We start from the raw sequence: 18922 nt of genomic DNA on the forward strand, positions 1-18922 counted from the left end.
TCATCCCTATCTCTCCTGTTATCCCCCTGTTATCTCTCAACTCTCTCATCCCTTTCTCCCAACATTACTCTCTCATTTCTCATCCAGAACACTTGATTTTCCCCACCATATAAAGCACAGAACTCTTTTCAAATATGCCATCGGAGTGTGTGAATGTTTCAACCCTTCTTTCTGCTTTCCTTTAAATTGACAAAGACTGGGAATAACGAGGGATCTGGCACTCATACTCAAACCTAAATACACTAAAAATAGATATGAAAAATTATGCTTTATAACAGTTTAGGTCTTATTTTTGTAGATGGCATATCTTTTAGTTATTATTACACTGTACTCAGCCGAGCAATCACTGAGATCTGGAACATGTTGGTCAGACTGTGAAGCTGTATGCAAGCCCACAGTTGATCAGAATATCTTGACCACTTTATCTGGAGATAATAATGAAGAATAATAATAATACGGTATAAGCACACCTGAAATGTAATGTTATGATCTCACATTGCAGATCAATTGCAGATTTGATGTTAACTGTTATGGATTACACAAACTGAACATGTTTTATGAGTCTGCTAATTGATTTTCATACTGCAGCAAAAAGACCGGAAGACAATGGCTGCCTGGAACGGTGGTAAAATACATCTAAAAATCTAAAACTGCAAAGCAGTCCAAAATGATCACAAAAACTGAAGTGTGGAATTGCAAACACACTAATATTGATCTTTTAAATCAATTTAATTTATTTTTCTTCCGAGTGACTAGATCATCATAGGTCATTTCCTGATTAAATACACTTGATGTTTTGGAATAAATGTTAATGAGGCCACTGGTTAAGATTTTTTTTACCCATAACAATCTACTTTATTCACTTTTTTTTTTTTAAATCTGTACAGCGTAGTCTTTCTAAACTGTGTGGTTCTATTACTAAACTTTCACATCATCCCACTCAATTAGAGAATGAGCCGACCTCTCCCTGGAGGACTTTTACTTTTTTTCACTCCACCTCCCAATAGCTAAAGTAATAGCTTACAATTGATAGTCCACTCTGATAGGTAGTTTTCTCTAAATGCTGTTCCAGGAGGGGCAAGGCAAAGAAAGAGATAAAGGATGAGGGCTGATGAACAATAATCCAGGGCAGGTTTCTATGGCAACAAGGAAATGAGAGCCATGTATACAATGTGAGTAGGAAGCCAGGAGGCTAGTGCCGTGATCGGGTGCTGTCAGAATACTGGGGGAGCGGGAAGTAAAGCTCTGGGTGTTGGAAATGGATTGCAGGGCATGATTCACTGCAGAGAGAGAAGCCCGAAGAGAGACCAAAGAGGGGGAGGGAGAGGGGGAGGGGGGGTGGGGGGGGCAGTGGAGATGAGAGTTGCGGCACCATTTTTCACAGCAGACAAAAACATTTGCTGGGATATCAATTTGGAGCTGCGAAGCAGTCTTCCCCTCCTGCCCCATCATCCATCATCTTTTTGTACTAACCACCACTTGGGCACTCCACCCCCCACAACCCCCACCCCACCCCACCCCCCCACCCTACAGCCACCCACACACATGCACAATTACACACCGTTAGCCTCTGATTTCCTCCCACTACCATATTCATACATACAAGTACCCATGAAAACTTTCTGCAGCCTCATGCAATTACAAATATGCATGCGCAGACACACATTTGATGCAATGCAATGCCCGTCTCAAACAGGACATAAAAGTGTGACCCATGGGTGCTGCATGTGGGAGGAAAATGCAAAGCAGAGCTGAAGCGCAGCACCTCGCGTGGTTGGAGTTGAGAAGGCGGGGCTGAGCGGCTTTGCCACAGTGGCCGTCTCCCCTAGTCTTCTCCCATTAGCGCCAGTAGGGGAGACCCCACCCTCTGGCTGCCCCCTTATTGGCACCTTTGCCTGCACCCCATCACTCATCTCCCAGCCATCATCCATCACCCATCGCGATCAATAGGAGGCCACGCATTCATCAGCCCCTGGGTGCTGATGGGAAAGAGGAGGGTCGGCGGGAGGAGGGGGAGATGGAGCGAGAGATCACATGGTACAGAGAGGGAGTCGAAAAAGAGGCGAGAATATTTGAAAGTGAGAAAAACTGAGTAAAAAGGGAGAAATGAAGGAGGAGGAGTCATGTAGGAGGAAATTTGAGAATAAGAGCTGCACTTAGGAGCGAAGAGACAGAAGTGCACTGCTAAAGCAGCAAGATGACAGCAGAATTTCAACTTGTTTATGGGTCCTGGTGTCACCAAGATTGAAATTTATATGTTTTTGAGGATATGAAAATGTATGGAGGTACATGAAAATGTAAAAAAAAAAAAAAAAAGAATATATAGGAGTCTTGGGAATGAATGCATGCCATTACTGCAGCAATGAGCAAAGAAGGCTTGTCTAATTTGCCACAGTCACATTCTCAGGTGACAGTGATGAAGCCATCATCATGATAAGTGGTGATTCTGTGCATCTCTTCACTATGTGAACGGTGGCATGAAAAAAATTGAAAGATCCTTAAGGGCAGAGAGGGAAATATAACTGTTTAATGTGCATGATTATACACAACAAGCACACACACATATACAGAGAACATAATGGTGCAATGTCACTGTCAGTCATTCAGTGGTTGTCAGTTTCCGGCAAGGCTCTGCACTTTGTGCTGACAGCCCATAAGTTGTACCGACACACACACACACACTCACACACTCACACACGCTGGCTCAGGCCTTTCCTCCCCTGACTGAAGGTGGACCGGAATAGATCGCACTTTAAGATGATGGATGCTCCCTCTGCCCAGAAAGGTTAGGGACGGGGCGATAAGTTACTGAGCACTGCGTTCAGGGCGAGTTGTAGAGGTTGCCAACAAATACACTGTAATTGTGATTGCTTGACAGCTGGGACATGAACCACAACATGACGCACTTTGATGGAAAATGTATAGAAAAAGGTGCAACATTTCTTAAATAACTGCATATAATCATATCATATATTTTATTTGTTTTCTTAGCTATAGCTTTTTGTTATTAAGGTAGTATTTAGGAAGTCACAGTCTCTTCTGCAAAATGAAATGCTGATGCACACGCACAGTAGAGGCCAGACATCAGGACGACATCCAAATCATACCAGAGACTCTCTGATGGAAACTGGACCCTTCGAGGCCAGGTAAGAGAGTGTGTTTATTCCAACCACTACACACACTTCCCCATTTAGGCATCAACAAGGGAGCAGAGGGAGGGGAGCACAAAGAGCTGTGGGTTAGGTGACATGTCCAGAAGCCACACCACCACCAACCACCACTAACCACCTGAAGTCATCCAGTCCCCAGGTCCCCTCTGTGTGTATGTGTCAGATGTCGCTCTCAGGTTTCGAACCCCAGGTCTCCATCTGCCGGATGCTCTCATTGGATTATTCAGGAGAGGCTAAACGCTCTTTGTAGTGAGCTGACTGGGACAAAACCCCACCTGGGCAGGATAAGCCACCACAAGCTCTGCAGAAAGTCTGCTTTTGTATCATGAAAATGTTGTTACATGCTAGGAATTGTGAAGGGAACTAATAATCATGTTAGGAATCATCTTTTGGAGTTTGATTTTACAAGGAATATAAAATAACAAAATAGCTATTTATGCATTTATTTATTTTATGAATTTAAGGGGCGAGTGTAGAATATTTCAGTCGGAGGATACGTGACAAAATTTACAAAGTCGTATTTTCAACACCACTAAGCATTAACAAGTTATTAGGAAATGAACAACACATACTACGCATTTACTGTATAAGAGAAATTAAGAGAGAATGAACATAAGTATCAAGCTACTGTACATGTGATTAAAGCCATAGCTACGGCCAGGGTGGCCCACAGGAGCAGGAGACAGCTGACCGTCTGCAGGGAATGACAGGTGGCCAGGACCATTTCACTTCTAAGGTAAGAGGACTGCAAAGTTTGATGTTACCCATTTCCTCCTGTTTCTTCTGGTGATGTGACTTTTTATACCCTACAGGCTATGTTCTTTTTTTAAAAATATTTCATTGTGAGACTTTCCATTATCCTTAGGTCACACGCATATACATTCATGCACACAACACAACCAAACAAAGCAATTGTGCACATCTAAAGGCAAATGCTTGTGTGCGTACCTGCATCTGTGTCTCTGCGTGTGTCCCCTGTGTAAAGGGAGACCAGTTGCAGTTTACGTCTGTGTTTAATATTGGAGGAGTTTGAGGTAACCGCAAACCTGCAAACCTGGGGTCACCGTGTGTGAAGGTGGACACCTGATCTGCAGCGCTGCTGAACACAGCTATTGTATATAAAAAAAAAAAAAAAAAAAAAAAAAAAAAAAAGAGGCAGCCTGGAAGACTGATATCCCTACCCTGATTTTTGTTCCATTTGCAGCACTCATTGATCCATTTTACGTCTGAGGGTTTAGATGTAAAAGTGCCTTTGTTTTTCGCTTCCCCTTTAAGTAAAATATTTTAATGTGAAATAGCAACAATGACAAAAATGCAAATTAGAAAAATACTTACAAATACAGTATCTGTTTCCCAATAAGGGGCAGATTGTTAAGTGGGTTTTGGGAATCCCATAAACACTAACTGACACTGGTAATCTCCTGTAAATTAGCGAAGAAATATGAAGTACTAGAACAATCACTCACACACTTAAATGCTCTACTGACATCTGCAGCAAAATATGGACAAGGAAAATGTAGGAGAAAGGTGTAGATGGCTATGCAGAAAGTAAGCCTTCGCTTCCAGGTGGAGCAGAAAAGCAACAGCTGAAACAGCTGTTTCATTTTTGCAATAATCTCTCATTGAACACTTCTGGGGTAGTCTTTGTGATATCAAAGCTGGTACAATCAATATTTTGATATTAAACCCATGTTATATTAACACTATAGCCATTTCACATAGACTCCACTCCTTAGTTTTAGCATCTTTTAACTCATTGGTTTAGTTTTATAACCCACGACATGCTGTTTTGGTTTTCATTTTCACTGTTTTCATCAGTGTTGTTTCCAGCAAAAAGCTCTGATAAACCCACTGTACAGTCACTGCTCAGCACCAAACACTACACAGACAAAGTTAGCAACATAGCATAGTAGAGTGCCCATCTTTAACAGCTAAACAGCCACATTTCCCTCAGGAGCTGAGAGACCAGGACAGTGAATATTGGACTTACATTAATCAGGTTGACACAAACACGACTCCAAACAAATGTCAATGTTGCATGTTATCTGCTAGAAGCATAAATAGGCATCTGTTTGCTAACATGCTAGTCATATTAACTTTAAAAAGTGATAATAAATTTCAGTCTTGTTTTTACAACTTTCTGACCCAAGTGGCTAAAAAAAACAAACAAAAAAAACAGTTTTGATGCATATTTAACAAAATTAAACAATAATTATTTTTTTATCTTGCAAAAACATACATTACCACATACATTTTAACAGCACTGCAGCACTTCCATATCCATGATATCCACCGTCACTTCTGCTGTGTAAATATGTGTATAGCATTCGGCCCTCTCTATTCTGCTGTCTGTCACATTTCTGCATTCGCTGCAATTATTTGACAAGCCCACCTCTCTGTCAAAGTTTTACCCACAATAGGCCTTTTTCACAGCAGACAAATTTTTCTCATCACAGAAGGAAAGGCCCAGGTGTTCCTGATAACATTAACGATGGCTGTGGCCCCAGTAATTAATTTGATTATTTACACCTGTGGTTTTCCTACTGTGACATGTCAAAACATATTCTGTGAAAAAGGCCTATAGCCTAGAAATTGCTGACTCCATTAGATTGTTTTTAAAAATCTAACATCCTTATCTTGACCTGTTCATACTGATGAATAAGGCTCCAATAATGCAATTTTAGCCATTTGTTAGGCTATATCAAACATATCAATGTGATTTTGAATCAGGTTTTCTCACTTCTGGAACAGAACCTAGAAGTCTCAGTTTATCTTTTGGTTCTCTATGCATGCAAAAAAAATAAGAAAAATGATAGACAAAAAGGAAAGGAATGTGGGTAAACTAGTTTATAGTCCCCCCCCCTTTTTTTTTAAATCCTTTTTTCTTTTACTGTGTTGGTGGCAATGATGCAATGAGGTGAGGTCACCTGCTTTTCTGACCCTTAACCTTTTAACCCCTGACATCATGTCACTCGGAGCAGCATGTGGAGGTATTTCTTTCTAGTGACTCAGACGGATCTGGATTTGGCAGGTTAAAGGAAGAGTGGTATCTGAGCTGGGGTACTTTTGTACTTGCTGTATCATTAATGGGGCACCGATAAAGATACGCAGATCTCCTGGCACTTTGCTACAGATTAGGAGACAGGCTTCGAAAACTGATGCGTTTATCTTGTGTTTTCTATCTAGGCCACGATTTGGTTCAACTCACATGTAGGTCTTGCTGTTTTTTTTAAATTGAAGGCTGTAATTGATACAAGAGAGAAAAGACTTTATTGACAATAGCGACGTACAGTGAGATCCAATCCTCCCATGAGTCCACTAAAATATCAGATTTCTTTATTTGTTATTTTTATATGCATTTACTGAGTCTGGCTGGTTTGAAAGATTCAACACAAACATACCATTCTGATGTCAGATCTCATGCACTCATATTTTACTGTGAAGTAATTTGCAGCATAAATCTTCTCGCATTAAAAATGTTCTCTTGAGCTGGTCAAGAGGGTTGACGGGGCAGTGCAATCCAAACGTAAATCAGCATAAGTGATCGGATAGATTTTTCTGTGTTAATGTAACGTAGCCTTGGCGTGCACAATAACTCAAACGAAGGGAGGGAGCGAGTGTGTCCAGCGTCCGGCCCTCTATTTGCCAAACCAATGTGGTTGGGTCATCAAATCGACAATGTGATTGACCCATCAATTGACCCCTGCTGACCTCTCAGGCCAATCAGGCTAATGGTGGCTAGTGGCTCAAGCTTTAGCTCACTAGTATCCCTTCACTTGCACCGCTTATTTGTGTGTCCACACACGCACACACACACACACACACACACACACACACACACACACACACAAACAAACACACACACACACACACACATATAAACACAAACTGACATCCAGTCCTATCTCACACCCTGGGTTTCTAACCCATCTCAATTTTAACTGCCTGTATCGGCACACCCTTCACTGGGGGGGGCTCTTGTTAGCATTGACCTTTCTCTCCCTGCATGCTTGTTAAAATCAACAGACCTTAGATCAGTGCACTTTATGATGCAATAACACAAAAGGACTGTTAGCCTAAACCTGTTTTGGAATCATGACTAACTTTTTGACAATTGCCATTCTAGTGTAAAATGTGCAAAAAATACATCTCGGGTCATTTTTTCATATTAATCATAGAAACGCAGAATCACCATATTCCATCTAGACTATGTCACATGGATCGATATGTTTCTGCAGTCTGGATCGCCACAAATCAATTATATAGTAAAATTCTTGGAGTGTGTGTGTGAGTATGTAGATGGGATATGGCAGCAGGGGCTGTATTGATCTGATCCAGTATGTGGTAACTATATCATGTTTCCACTTATTTGATGTAATGGTAGTGTATGGATCCTTAATTGACAAGGGGGTATACATCAGGAGTGTGAGACTTAAAAAAAAGTGACAGCTCTGACACCAAATTCCCATAGGTGGCCTGTACCAAGATTATAAGTGCTCATTGTCACTTCTTAACCATGCCATGCCACATTTTCTTGCTCAGCTCCTTCTCTCCTGCTATACTTGAGGATGGCATGTTGACACCTAAAAGAATGACACCCATAGCACACACTGAACATGCCATAGGCAGAAGTAGTAGTCAAAATACAGTAACCAATGTGCTTAAGTTAGTATTAGCTCACTTACTGGAAAAGGCAGTTTGGTAATAAAAAAAATTTTTGGTTTTTGGTGGTTGCATCATTTTAAGTTGTAACCACAGAAAACAAAAGGGCCTACCCTCTCTTTGCAACTCTGCAGTTCTAAATGAGCTACACAGGTGTCATGTTTTTCATCCAAAATGTAGAATATCCCCAGAAGGTGACAAGTTTGCAGCCCTGGGTGGACCTCTCATAGTAGTTATCTGCTCTGTGTAAAGCTGAGATCAAACTTGATCACATCATGTTACATGGGCCCAGCACCAAGCATGTATTAGTATGATCGTAATGTCACAGGAAAATCAGGAAAAGTGCAGCATATCTTCATCATGTGGATGTTTGAGGTTAAAATTTACCTGCACCACTTCATCTAACCAGTTTACTTGTCTTGTTTTTTTTTTCAATTTGAAACTGTTCTGCCAACAAACAAAACACAAAAACATTAGGAAATAAATGTGAAGGATGTAGCAGCTGGTGAGTAATCCAGGTCCACAGGCTTCACAGCTAAAAGACCTGCAGCTCTTTGGTGGTGAAAGGTATTGACACACGCTGCAGAAAGCATTAGGTTTGCCTGACCTGAAATTACTTACTTACTATATTACCACAGTTCAGTTTTAAAGAACTGCATAAGCTTTAGCCAAGGACAGTAAAAGACAAACCATAAAAGTAATGAAAGAGTTGAGAGAGTTTACTCAAAAACAAAATGGCATGTGCTTGTACTGAACTCGTCTTTTATAGTCATTCAGAAAAGCCTCGAGTTTAACCTGTTTTTCATTGTACAGTGAGTTCATTTCATTCTACCAGCACCCTTTTTTTTGCAGCAATCTATTCTCTCTCTATGCCTCTCTCTCTCTCTCCACAATATCAACTGAAATAAATTGCACATCTTTTCCAAACAGAGCAATTTCTCCACCATCTGTTCACCAAAGTAAATCAGGGCTTGTTGATGTAAACCTCCTCCTTTCCTCAAACTCCCCCCAGTGAGGACTGAACAGGCCTAATCCCCCAGTCTCCCCTGCCCTCTAAATCATCCCTGCATATTAATGGCGCTGTGCATCACTACCAGATAGAAATAAGTCTATATGCAAAATATGCAAAACCGAGGCCTTGATCTGGTTGCAGGCTCATGATGAAGAGGAAGACAAGAAACGTACACAGATTTTTAAACAGCTGTGTGCACTGGCAAACTGGCAGTAAAGTGAAGTAAAAAAAAAAAAAAAGACTAACTATCCTGAGTAAAAATATTTTGTCATGGAATACCTTTTTACTTTAATTCCCTAATTCAGACACTCTAAAACCTTAGTGAGTGTGTTTGGGTATGTGAGCGCACAAAGTCTGCATTTAATCATGCTTTTTGTGCCAGTGCAATTGTTTCAATTTAAGAAACCAGATGTCATATTTTGACTTTCACTATCCCTCTTGGTTTCCAGTTATACCGTACCTCTGACAGCGGCCTCACTTCTGCTGGTGTCTCAATGCACTCCCCAGGTCACAGTCCACCCCAAACACCCCGTCTTCCATTCCTAGGTCCAAGCTTCACAACCATCTCATCTGCCCTTACAGATGTTTCCACATCAGTCAATAATCCAGCCTAGCCCCCTTATGCCAAGGATTAACACTAGCCAGGCCCAATCCAGCCACATGGGCCTGGGGACAGGAAAGACAGACAAGACAGGCCTGCATCAGAACTGTTCTGTGTTTTATTCAACCATTTGTATTCTTTAGGAAAATTTTTCAGACAAAAATTAATTTTGCATTATTGAAATATAAATCATGGAAAACATGACCATATTCTACAACTGTAGCATTTTTACCAAAGGTTAATTCCTCTCAAAGTAATACAGAAACCACTACTGACACATGTGAACGTGCCTTTTCAGGATGTTTCACAAAGCTGTTCAAAACCGTGACAGTCGTGTAAAACAATCTCCAAAACTTTGCGATACGATAGTTTAAAGTAGCACATGACCAGATGAATACTTGGGACCTTTGCCGCAACAGAAGCAGGTTTTAATGACAACAGATGGCTTGACAGGATTATGAAACACACGCACAGTCTCACGCATTTAACAGGAACACATGCGCAAGAGATGATGAATCCGTAAGAAAAACCACTGAAGAGGACTGAAAGTGTATGAACGGGCTTGGGGCTATTTCCTTCATAATTCAACTTTATATAGCAAAGAAACTTGGAAGCCACTGTCTGACCCGACTGCTTGCATCATGTTTTATTTTAATTAGTGTAATTGGGTACTTAATTTGCTCACTGAGGCTTGGCATCCTCTACACACCTAACTGTCTTGGAAGTGGATCAGTGTTAGGCCCTTTTGTCATCTTTTAATTTTATTTATTTAACTTATTAAAAGAAAAAAAAAAAAGTTGTATATGAATTATTTCCTCAATAGAAAAACACGCTCAGACTGACAAACTGGAAACAGCATGCACTACATTCCTGAGGAACAAAAAGTGTGCAGAAGATCCTATTATTGAAATGATACTAATACATGAAAGCAGGTACACATATATTTTCATATATGTGGCTAAAGTTTTGTCTGACAGGCCTAATGAATCTTTCTGTAGGAGAACCATTGAGCAGCTTTATAACGCAGCACAGCACAAACATGGCTTTGATTAAACTTTCACTAATTAAAGTCTCCCTCATCTTATTAGCCCGAATAATTGATTTAATTTGTCTTAGCTCAACTATTGGCTGTGACCTCTACTTAGTTAATGAATTAATTGATTTAGCCCAGTGTATTTGAAGGAGTCAAAGAGGATTTTGACATGTTGCCCCTTTAATCTTGCTTACTCTAGACACTCTTTGGGTCATGATGGCAATGTATTGGCAAAGGTTTTGGGGGGCGGGAAGTGAAGCTTTAGCTGTGGATTGCAATTGCCACTCCACAACTCTACAAATACAGAGTCTATTTGTCCTTCTGCAGTTTGTCAGTGACTGAAGAAATAGCCTTGGCAATGACATTTTAAAAGTGCCATTCTTCAGTTACTTTGAAACTTGGAAAGAAACTTGAAACCAACACAGAATATACTTACTACTAATACTTTCCCTGGCCAACCTCCACCTTCGGGGAGATGAGGCAATACTCTAAAGGTCTTCATGTTTTGGAAGAGAAAAATATGAGTCAATAATATAGCCATAATGCATGATTAGAACCAGTATATATCCTTTACAAGGGCACTTGGACGCCTAAATCACTAGCTTCCACTTTACTGACATCGTTTTTCTTAGTAATGGTACGAGACAGAGGAGCTTCCTCAGCTTGGATGCAGTTATTAACCAGATGTAGGGGAAAGGCGACATCTAAACTTGGCACCATTTAGTGCCATTTGCAGCTGTAATGGAGCTGTATATGTCCATTTATCAAAGAATGCAATAATGCAGGAGCTGGATTTTGTTCAAAGAGGCCTATGTAGGAAAGAAGAGAGATAGCCTGGTGCCATGCCCTTGAGTCTACTGTTCCTCACTGGATTTTAAAGCATTGGTAGACACAGTGAAACATGAATAAACAGCGCCCTCCAGTGGTGGAAAATCAAAACGTTCTTTCTCTTGTGTGGCTTTCCTAGACCAAAATCCAACAAGAAACATTTCATCCAACTGTTTTTCAAGAATAAATGAAAATGCAATCAAATGTTTTATAAAATACAAACAAGAAAAAACTGGCTATGTGCAAATGCATTCCATTCCACTTTGGCACTGTATGATTAACATGTATAAAGATAAATCTTAATAAACTTCTATTGTAGGCCTGAGTTCCATGTGAGCAGATTAGATCAGCTCTGTCATTATGAAACACAATTGGCATCACCACTAAATTCAAACTTTGTTCTGTTTGATCAGTGAGCCTTGGAAATAGGTCAACACATGTGATTAAGACTAATTAAAAAGAAACAGCTGATCTGCGTTGAATAACAGCGGGTTGAAGAAGTGTCCTAGTCAATTTTGACAAAAATTTCACAGAAATGTGTAACCAAATTAATTATTTTGGTCTAACCCCTTTTCTTGCAAGTATCTATTTAATTTTTTAAGTTTCATTTGAATTACTCATGAAAGAAATCCAGTAATCAGGTCTCTCACTTGGCTGACATAAATGTAAACTTGCATGGAGATCTTTTGATACCTTGTCCTTTATCCTTGATCTCCATGTGTCCTTTCCTGCTGTGCCAACATTATTTATACCTGAGAAAGGAATTTGGTTCTTCACTTCATGACAAGCAAGGATAACCCTTGAGGCATTCTGTTTCCTAAATGACCACCATTAATCTTCAAACCAGAAAATAGTGCAACCCATTATAAGTACACATCTCAAGGGAGTTAGATAGGCAGGAAAGTTTCTCGCTAAACGGAATCAACTCAGCTGGGACAAGAAGTACAAGAACCTGTGCAGCAGTTTCTGGTTCCAAAAAACTAAAAATCCTATTAACAGCAATGATAAAGAAGCTCCTCCAGCTGAATGCAAGAGTCTGAACCAAGTTGCTGACAAAATGGGTGTGATGACTCATTGATTTACAGCACAGGGAAGTATTTTGTAACCTTAGAATCCAGTTCCAAAAGTTTTTTGACTTCATGGTATTTGAGTAAGCCTTACAGTTTTCAGCACCCACTCAGTCTCAAAAATCATTCTTTTAAACCCATACAGAGGTTTACAGGCACAAGAAGAACTGATTTGTATGACAAAAGGTGAATATTGTGTGGTGCACAATAGAATAGAGACAATGTTAATGGTTATGTAAATGATCGTCACTGCCACTAGATATCGCACTACACCACCAGCAGCTGCGACCAAAACAAATGGTTCGTCAGCCACACTTCCGGCCTGCGTTCCGCCACCACCTCCCCTCACGTTCTCAGTCAGCAAGGTGTCATGAAGCTCACTAAAAGTGGCTACTAAACACACAACAAGAGGCACAACTGAATTAAGTTACCCTGTGTATACGAGAGCCAACAAAAAAACCCTAGCTACAACCATTAGCCCACGCTAGCTTTGCCTTGACATTCTCCACAGCAACGCTGGCAGTCGGTCAGCTAGCAATAGCAACATTAGCCGAACACGTTCATAATATTGGTTTCACGAGTTAGCTTATCATGCCTTCTGTAACCGGACACTAATGAAAACAGACTTGTAACATTATGTAGCCATAAAGTTACTTACACATCGAGGAGAAGAAAAGCCAGGCCCGAGCTGCAGCCCTCTCACAGCTGATAGAGTTCTCCATCTCGGTAAAGCCAGACCAGTATTGGCTCCACGGTCGGACTGGGCAAGAAATTTAGCCTTGGACTTGGATGGGACCGGCCCAAAAACTGGATGGAGCCAGTAAAATACTAATGAAGCCGGTAAAAACTTTTAAAAACTTTTTGATGTTTCCATGATCCATGAGCCGCCTGGGATTTGGGCAGGTGTTGTGTTGAAGTTGGTTCCCACATCAGATTGTGTTTCTCTCCCATTTCAACTGTGCTTTGTGTAGCGCCCCCATTAGGTGGTTAGGGGAATACATATTGACAGGGGAGACTGCCACACAACACTGGTAGACCCCATGGCCAGTCCTCCTTCACTCTGGTCTTATCTCTTTCTTTGTTTTAGGCCTTTTTAGCCGAAAAGTGGTTCCATCAGTGGAGGAAATTCTGTCATATTCCTTTCACCTGAATGTTTCTTAGGTAGGCTACTGCATGGTGTCATCTCACCTGTCGGCAGTCCCTGTGTCTTTATAAACTGAGGGCTAACTGCTTATCAGGTGAGACTCACATGCACTAACATGCACATGCTGCCAGAGCAGATACCAAAACAAAGAAGAGAAACTCAGATTACAATACACACAGAGGGGGTGTGACCGCATTCTCTGCACAGGACATCATTACTGCACTTTATCTTTACATAGAAAATAGTTGTGTGCTGCTAAATTATTGTTTAAAAATAATAATAATAATTGGGTGGAATAACAAAGGGATGGATTTTCAGCTTGTACCTTAAAGTGAATAACATACAGTTGGTGAGGCTTCATTCAGGAGAGAAATTAATGTTAATTGTTTCCTATAACAACAAATACCCTGATCTAACATTCACCTATTAATATTTAAAGTGAAGACGTCCCCTTTTCTGAGGCAAGACTAGGTTAAAGGTTGTTTTGTTGTTGTGTGTAACAGTTTGGCACTGACAAGCCAAAGATCAAGTTTATACAGAAGAAATAAGACTGCATGAGAAAGTGATGATGAAAGAGAATGCTGAAAGCAGCTCTTCCAGCGAATTCAACACATGCACTGGCTTGACCCTCAGCATTAGAGAAAATACCTCTGAAAAAGAGGCAATTTGGGTAAACAGAAAACACAATAATAATGTAGCCTATAATAACACACTGAATATCTGGCTGCTGTTGAGTGGATTTAAAGGCTGAAGTCAGTTGACTCTGACCAATAATTTGATTTTTATCATTGCTTTGATGTTCACTGAGTTCACTTACAATTTTGCTTTGAATGAAAATAGATGATTTATGGTTATTTGTTAACCAGAATTCAACATAAAGGCATCTCCTACACAAATAGAGTTCATCCTAGGTCTTTATGGAACCCTGTTGGGCAATTTCAAGAACATTAGGCTATGTTGATAAGGTTGTTTTAAGGGTGAACTTATGTCATTTTTTTAAGTATTAAAAGAAGTTTACTTAAATCGTGGGCTGAACCATTACAACTCACTACACACTTATGATGTAAAGCACTTTGAAGACATTCAGCAACAGTGAGCGCTCTCTTGTGGACAATACATAAATACAGCCATTTTAGTTTGCTGACTTCAGATTTTGGCTGCCACTCAAATTATTATGCTATGGATTTCATTACTAAACTCTGTCATGATGTGAAAGCAAAGTACGTGGATGAATATATTCAGCCTTAGTGACAGCTTTATGTATGTTTGATTAAATATTATAAGGTTTGTTTTTCTAATTTTACATATTACACCTTTAAATTTGTAGGAAAGTGATCCAGCACACTATTAACAACTGTAATAAACTCTCTCTCTTTCTCTTTTTTTTTTTTTTTTTTAAAAAAAGGCCTGTATTTATTATAATTTATGGCCACCTGCTGCCATCTGGCTTGCTGACAGATAGCTGAGATGTAATCATTCAGCCAAACCATTAATCTGCCCAATGAAGGTTACTTGATATACTGAGCAAGAGGGTAGAGCACATTTATGTGGTCCCCTACACTGAGGACGTGCATGTGGACACACTGTGCAACCCTTGTGAGCTTTACAGACACATGAATACAAATGCACAGATGCTCTTTGCAATGTGTTTTTTTTTTTTTACAAAACTACAGCAGGTACAGTGCAGACAGGTCACAAGTTTGAGGACTCTGAATTACCTTGGCAGATACAGGTATGACATAAGTTTGTGGCAATAAAGGGAGAAAGTTACCCAACCCTCTCAGTACCCTACATGTTGTAGATCATGTTATGTTAGAAGCACCTATTATAGACCCTGAAAACCCATTTTCCAATCAGCATCTGACTGTGAACAGTGAGATTTTACATGCACACTTTGCCAAAGTTTGATTCGGTTATTTCACATGAAGAACTTTCTGTATGTTTTGTGCCAACTGAGCCTTTCTCAGGCAGTTTTAGTGGGTGGGACCCAGGTGGGAAAATGGTGGGTGATGTCCCTTATTTCTATGCACCAATCAGGATTTAGTAATATTTCACTCAAACTGTGTTGACAGTTTTAGGGCTGTTTTGTCATCCTTATCCAGCTGACGAGCTGAGTTTTTGTGTTAAAATCTTGATGAATAATATATTTTTTTCAAACTTTTACTTTACTTCTTCTACATTTAGTAGTAATTTAAGCAAAATTTTTGAAATCTTGAAACCAAGTAGCCTGGTCAAGGGCTTAAAACCATAATAATGTGATACACATTTCCTCACATTTGTAATTTATAAAAGCTGCTAAGCTGGAAATGTTTTCCCATAATATCTTAAGTTCTAATCTTCCTAACTTGTATAAAAGTGGTCAAATGCCCCACAAACCACAAGGAATATCCTCTGAACATATTGCACATAGGGAGGACAGCATCATGTCATTTTGTAAGGTTGCGTCATTATCTTACATTCCCCCTACAATTAGTCCAGCTGTAGAGGGAATCACTCAAGTTGTTGTTCCAATGTATTGTATTGTGGTTACACAAACGTAACACACACGTACACACGCAGTGCGGGCTACAGTGCAAGCAATCCCTACCTCGTAATGTTTGCTGACTGTGTGGTCATTGAAGGAACTTATGTGCAATCCGCGCAACTCTAACAGAATTTATGCACTTAATGTAGTTTATTTAAAGCTGGAATGCAACGCGAGCATCCTGTCTGGAGTAGCACTTCCCCTTTAACTCGGCAGCTGTCGTCACTGCAGGGTGACTCGTATATTTTGCGACAGGACGTAGAAGCACCGGCTCGCCGTCGCTGGCTCATCTCCGCTGGCATAAAACAGCTCATCGCGGGGAGAAAAAAAAAGGAAAACAAATCCTGTGTGTTTATGTTACAGCCAACTGTTTATAATGTGATACAATGCACCAGCCGTCTGAGCATCAAACACCAGTCGTCTTTTTTTATAGAGGAGGAAGGCGTCGTAGTGTTGCATGTAAGATTACCATTGGTTCTGCACGATCACTTATTTCCAGACCAGAATTTGGATGATAAAGATCCTTTTTTGGATCGGAGACTGTGTGCTAGCTATGATGAAGTCATGCAAACATAATCAGTGGCTTTATGCTCAGACATGGGTTTAAACCCATCACTTGAAATGTATCTATTGTTTGCAGCTGGAGAAGATGAAGTATGCACAGGCCTGTATTTCTTGTGATAGGTTTGCATCACTGTGTGCATGTACATTTTGACAATGTGTGGGCAAAAACATAAAGTAACAAATGTGATTTCTTCACAGAACCTTGTTGCATTTGAAGGGGAAAACCTTGCTGACGGCACTACCAGCTGCCACATCTCATCCCTGTGCTCCTATGAGAGCCAATCTTAGCTCCACAACCAAATGAAGCTAACTGCCTCCCTGGAAGCTGCTCTCACAGAGGACTCCACCGGTTACTGGGACTCCTGTTCACTGTGCTGGGCTCCTGTAGCCCACCCATGCCTGTGATCCCCATCCCACGGCGGGTGCGCAGCTTCCATGGCCCCCACACCACCTGCATGCACTCGGCCTGTGGGTCGACACACGCTTCCAAGCTAGTGCGCACCAAGTACAATAACTTTGACCTCTACTTGCGCTCACGCTGCATGTACAGCTTCCTCCGTTTCCTCCTGTACTTTGGCTGCAGTCTGCTGACCTCTCTGCTCTGGGTGGCGCTCTCTGCTCTCTTCTTCCTGCAGTACGTCAGCGTGCGCGTGCTCCTGAGGCTGCAGTACAAGCTGTCTGTCATTCTGCTTTTGTTAGGGCACCGGCGCCTGGACTTTGGGGTGGTCAATGACCTGATCATCTACAGCATGCAAATCACCATGTTTCTGGTGGGGGGGCTTGGCTGGTGCTTTATGGTGTTTGTGGACATGTAGCTGCGATGTGTGCAACGTGGGAAATGTAGTGTACGATGTGGATGCTTCACACTGTAACTTCAGCATTGTGTGGTTTTATGGGACAACACACACCTTTAACATGTCCTGCAGGACTGCTGTGTATCACTCAGCTCTAGTCAAAATGACCCTTTTGACATCAACTCATAAAACCTTATTGGTTTAGTTTCAGAAATGATAGAATCCAATAAGAATCAGATCTATGACATTTCTATCGTACTACATTTCTACTGTATTTTCATGCCATTTGTAAACTGTTTTCAGGGCATCTTGACTAGAAAAACTTTTATTTACTATTAAGAAAAATGTGAATGTCAGAGTCAATGTTGCACGGAAAAGTGACTTAATATATGACTGATGTGCATCCAGGCTGTGTGATGCAAGGCAGTCGAGTGCCATAACACTAGTTGGGCCCTAAAAGCAAAAGTGTACAATGATTCCCGGGTTGAAATTACAGATGATGTTGTGTGTAAACACAATATCATGTAAATATACATATACCACAGAGATGAAGCTAATATACATTAACGTATGGTGGATGAAGTGACCATAACAAGTGAAGTTGTCAACAGCAGTGTGTATAATGTCGTTTTGTTGAATGGCTGGGGCAGAACAGAGGAAAGACAAGTGACAAACATAAACTTTTTTGTAAAGTTATTTAATAAATTTTCTGTTGATGAAATGTTTTTTGTGCTTTAAACTGCATGGTCAAGTGAATGTGTTTACTGTGTTGTCTAACACCCATGATGGCATGCCTCGAGCTGTGTCATAAGAGTGTGTGACAGTTCAAATTGAGAACGGCTTTGGGTCAAGTGTTCCATCAGTCGCTCTTCACATGGTTTCAGAGCTGATCTGACAGACTTCTCTGTTTAGCTTCCCCCAGCACACAAACACCAACCACATCTAGATCCCGCTGTTTCTGCCAAGCATAACAATGGAAATGGCTGTGTCCCAATCACCTTATATAGCCTCATTTTCACATAGCGTGAAGTATGCTTACAGGAACTAATGAGGGCACAACATGTTGAAGCATTTTAATACTTAAACTTGTATAAATGTTCATATTTAACATGATATTTTATGTAATGTGCAAGCATCAGCTTAGATTTCAATGTTTATCTGTCACAAGCACAGGAGAGCAAAGCAAAAGAGGCTGGAAATTACCAGAAGGCCATCTTTAGATATGAACTTTCGACACAGTGGCTGGTGGCCTGACTAAGACATGCTTGAGACTGGTATGGCCTCAGGCTGTAAATGGATAATCAGGGGGCAACAATAAGCTTTTGTTCTGAGGATCAACACATCATATGCCTCGTACTCCGAGCCCGGGCCGATCTGACAGCCCAGTTACGCCAGAGGAGAAGTAGAGAACATGAGTTGTCTTGTGGTGTTTGGCATAGAGCTGTACTGTAGGTGAGCTTGATGAGTAAGTCATTGCCTACTCATTTTTCATTTCTTCTTTTTGGTTCAAAAACTGAAGTTGT

General features: G+C 40.7%; 1 protein-coding gene across 2 annotated transcripts; it reads left to right on the forward strand.

Annotated features, from left to right (window-relative positions):
• Positions 1 to 3774: 3774 nt before the first annotated feature.
• Positions 3775 to 18120, forward strand: LOC130186199 (transmembrane protein 250). Of its 2 annotated transcripts, none has more exons than XM_056403034.1 (2): positions 3775 to 3906; positions 16804 to 18120. In XM_056403034.1, the coding sequence occupies exon 2, from the start codon at positions 17001 to 17003 to the stop codon at positions 17418 to 17420; it is 420 nt and encodes a 139-aa protein (XP_056259009.1). In that variant the 5' UTR covers positions 3775 to 3906; positions 16804 to 17000; the 3' UTR covers positions 17421 to 18120. The 2 variants fall into 2 exon arrangements, with proteins under 2 accessions (XP_056259009.1, XP_056259008.1); XM_056403033.1 differs by lacking the exon at positions 3775 to 3906 and adding an exon at positions 16262 to 16500.
• The last annotated feature ends 802 nt before the right edge of the window (positions 18121 to 18922 follow it).

This window comes from Seriola aureovittata, chromosome 18 (genome assembly GCF_021018895.1).
Source record: "Seriola aureovittata isolate HTS-2021-v1 ecotype China chromosome 18, ASM2101889v1, whole genome shotgun sequence".
Classification (NCBI taxonomy): Eukaryota; Metazoa; Chordata; class Actinopteri; order Carangiformes; family Carangidae; genus Seriola; species Seriola aureovittata.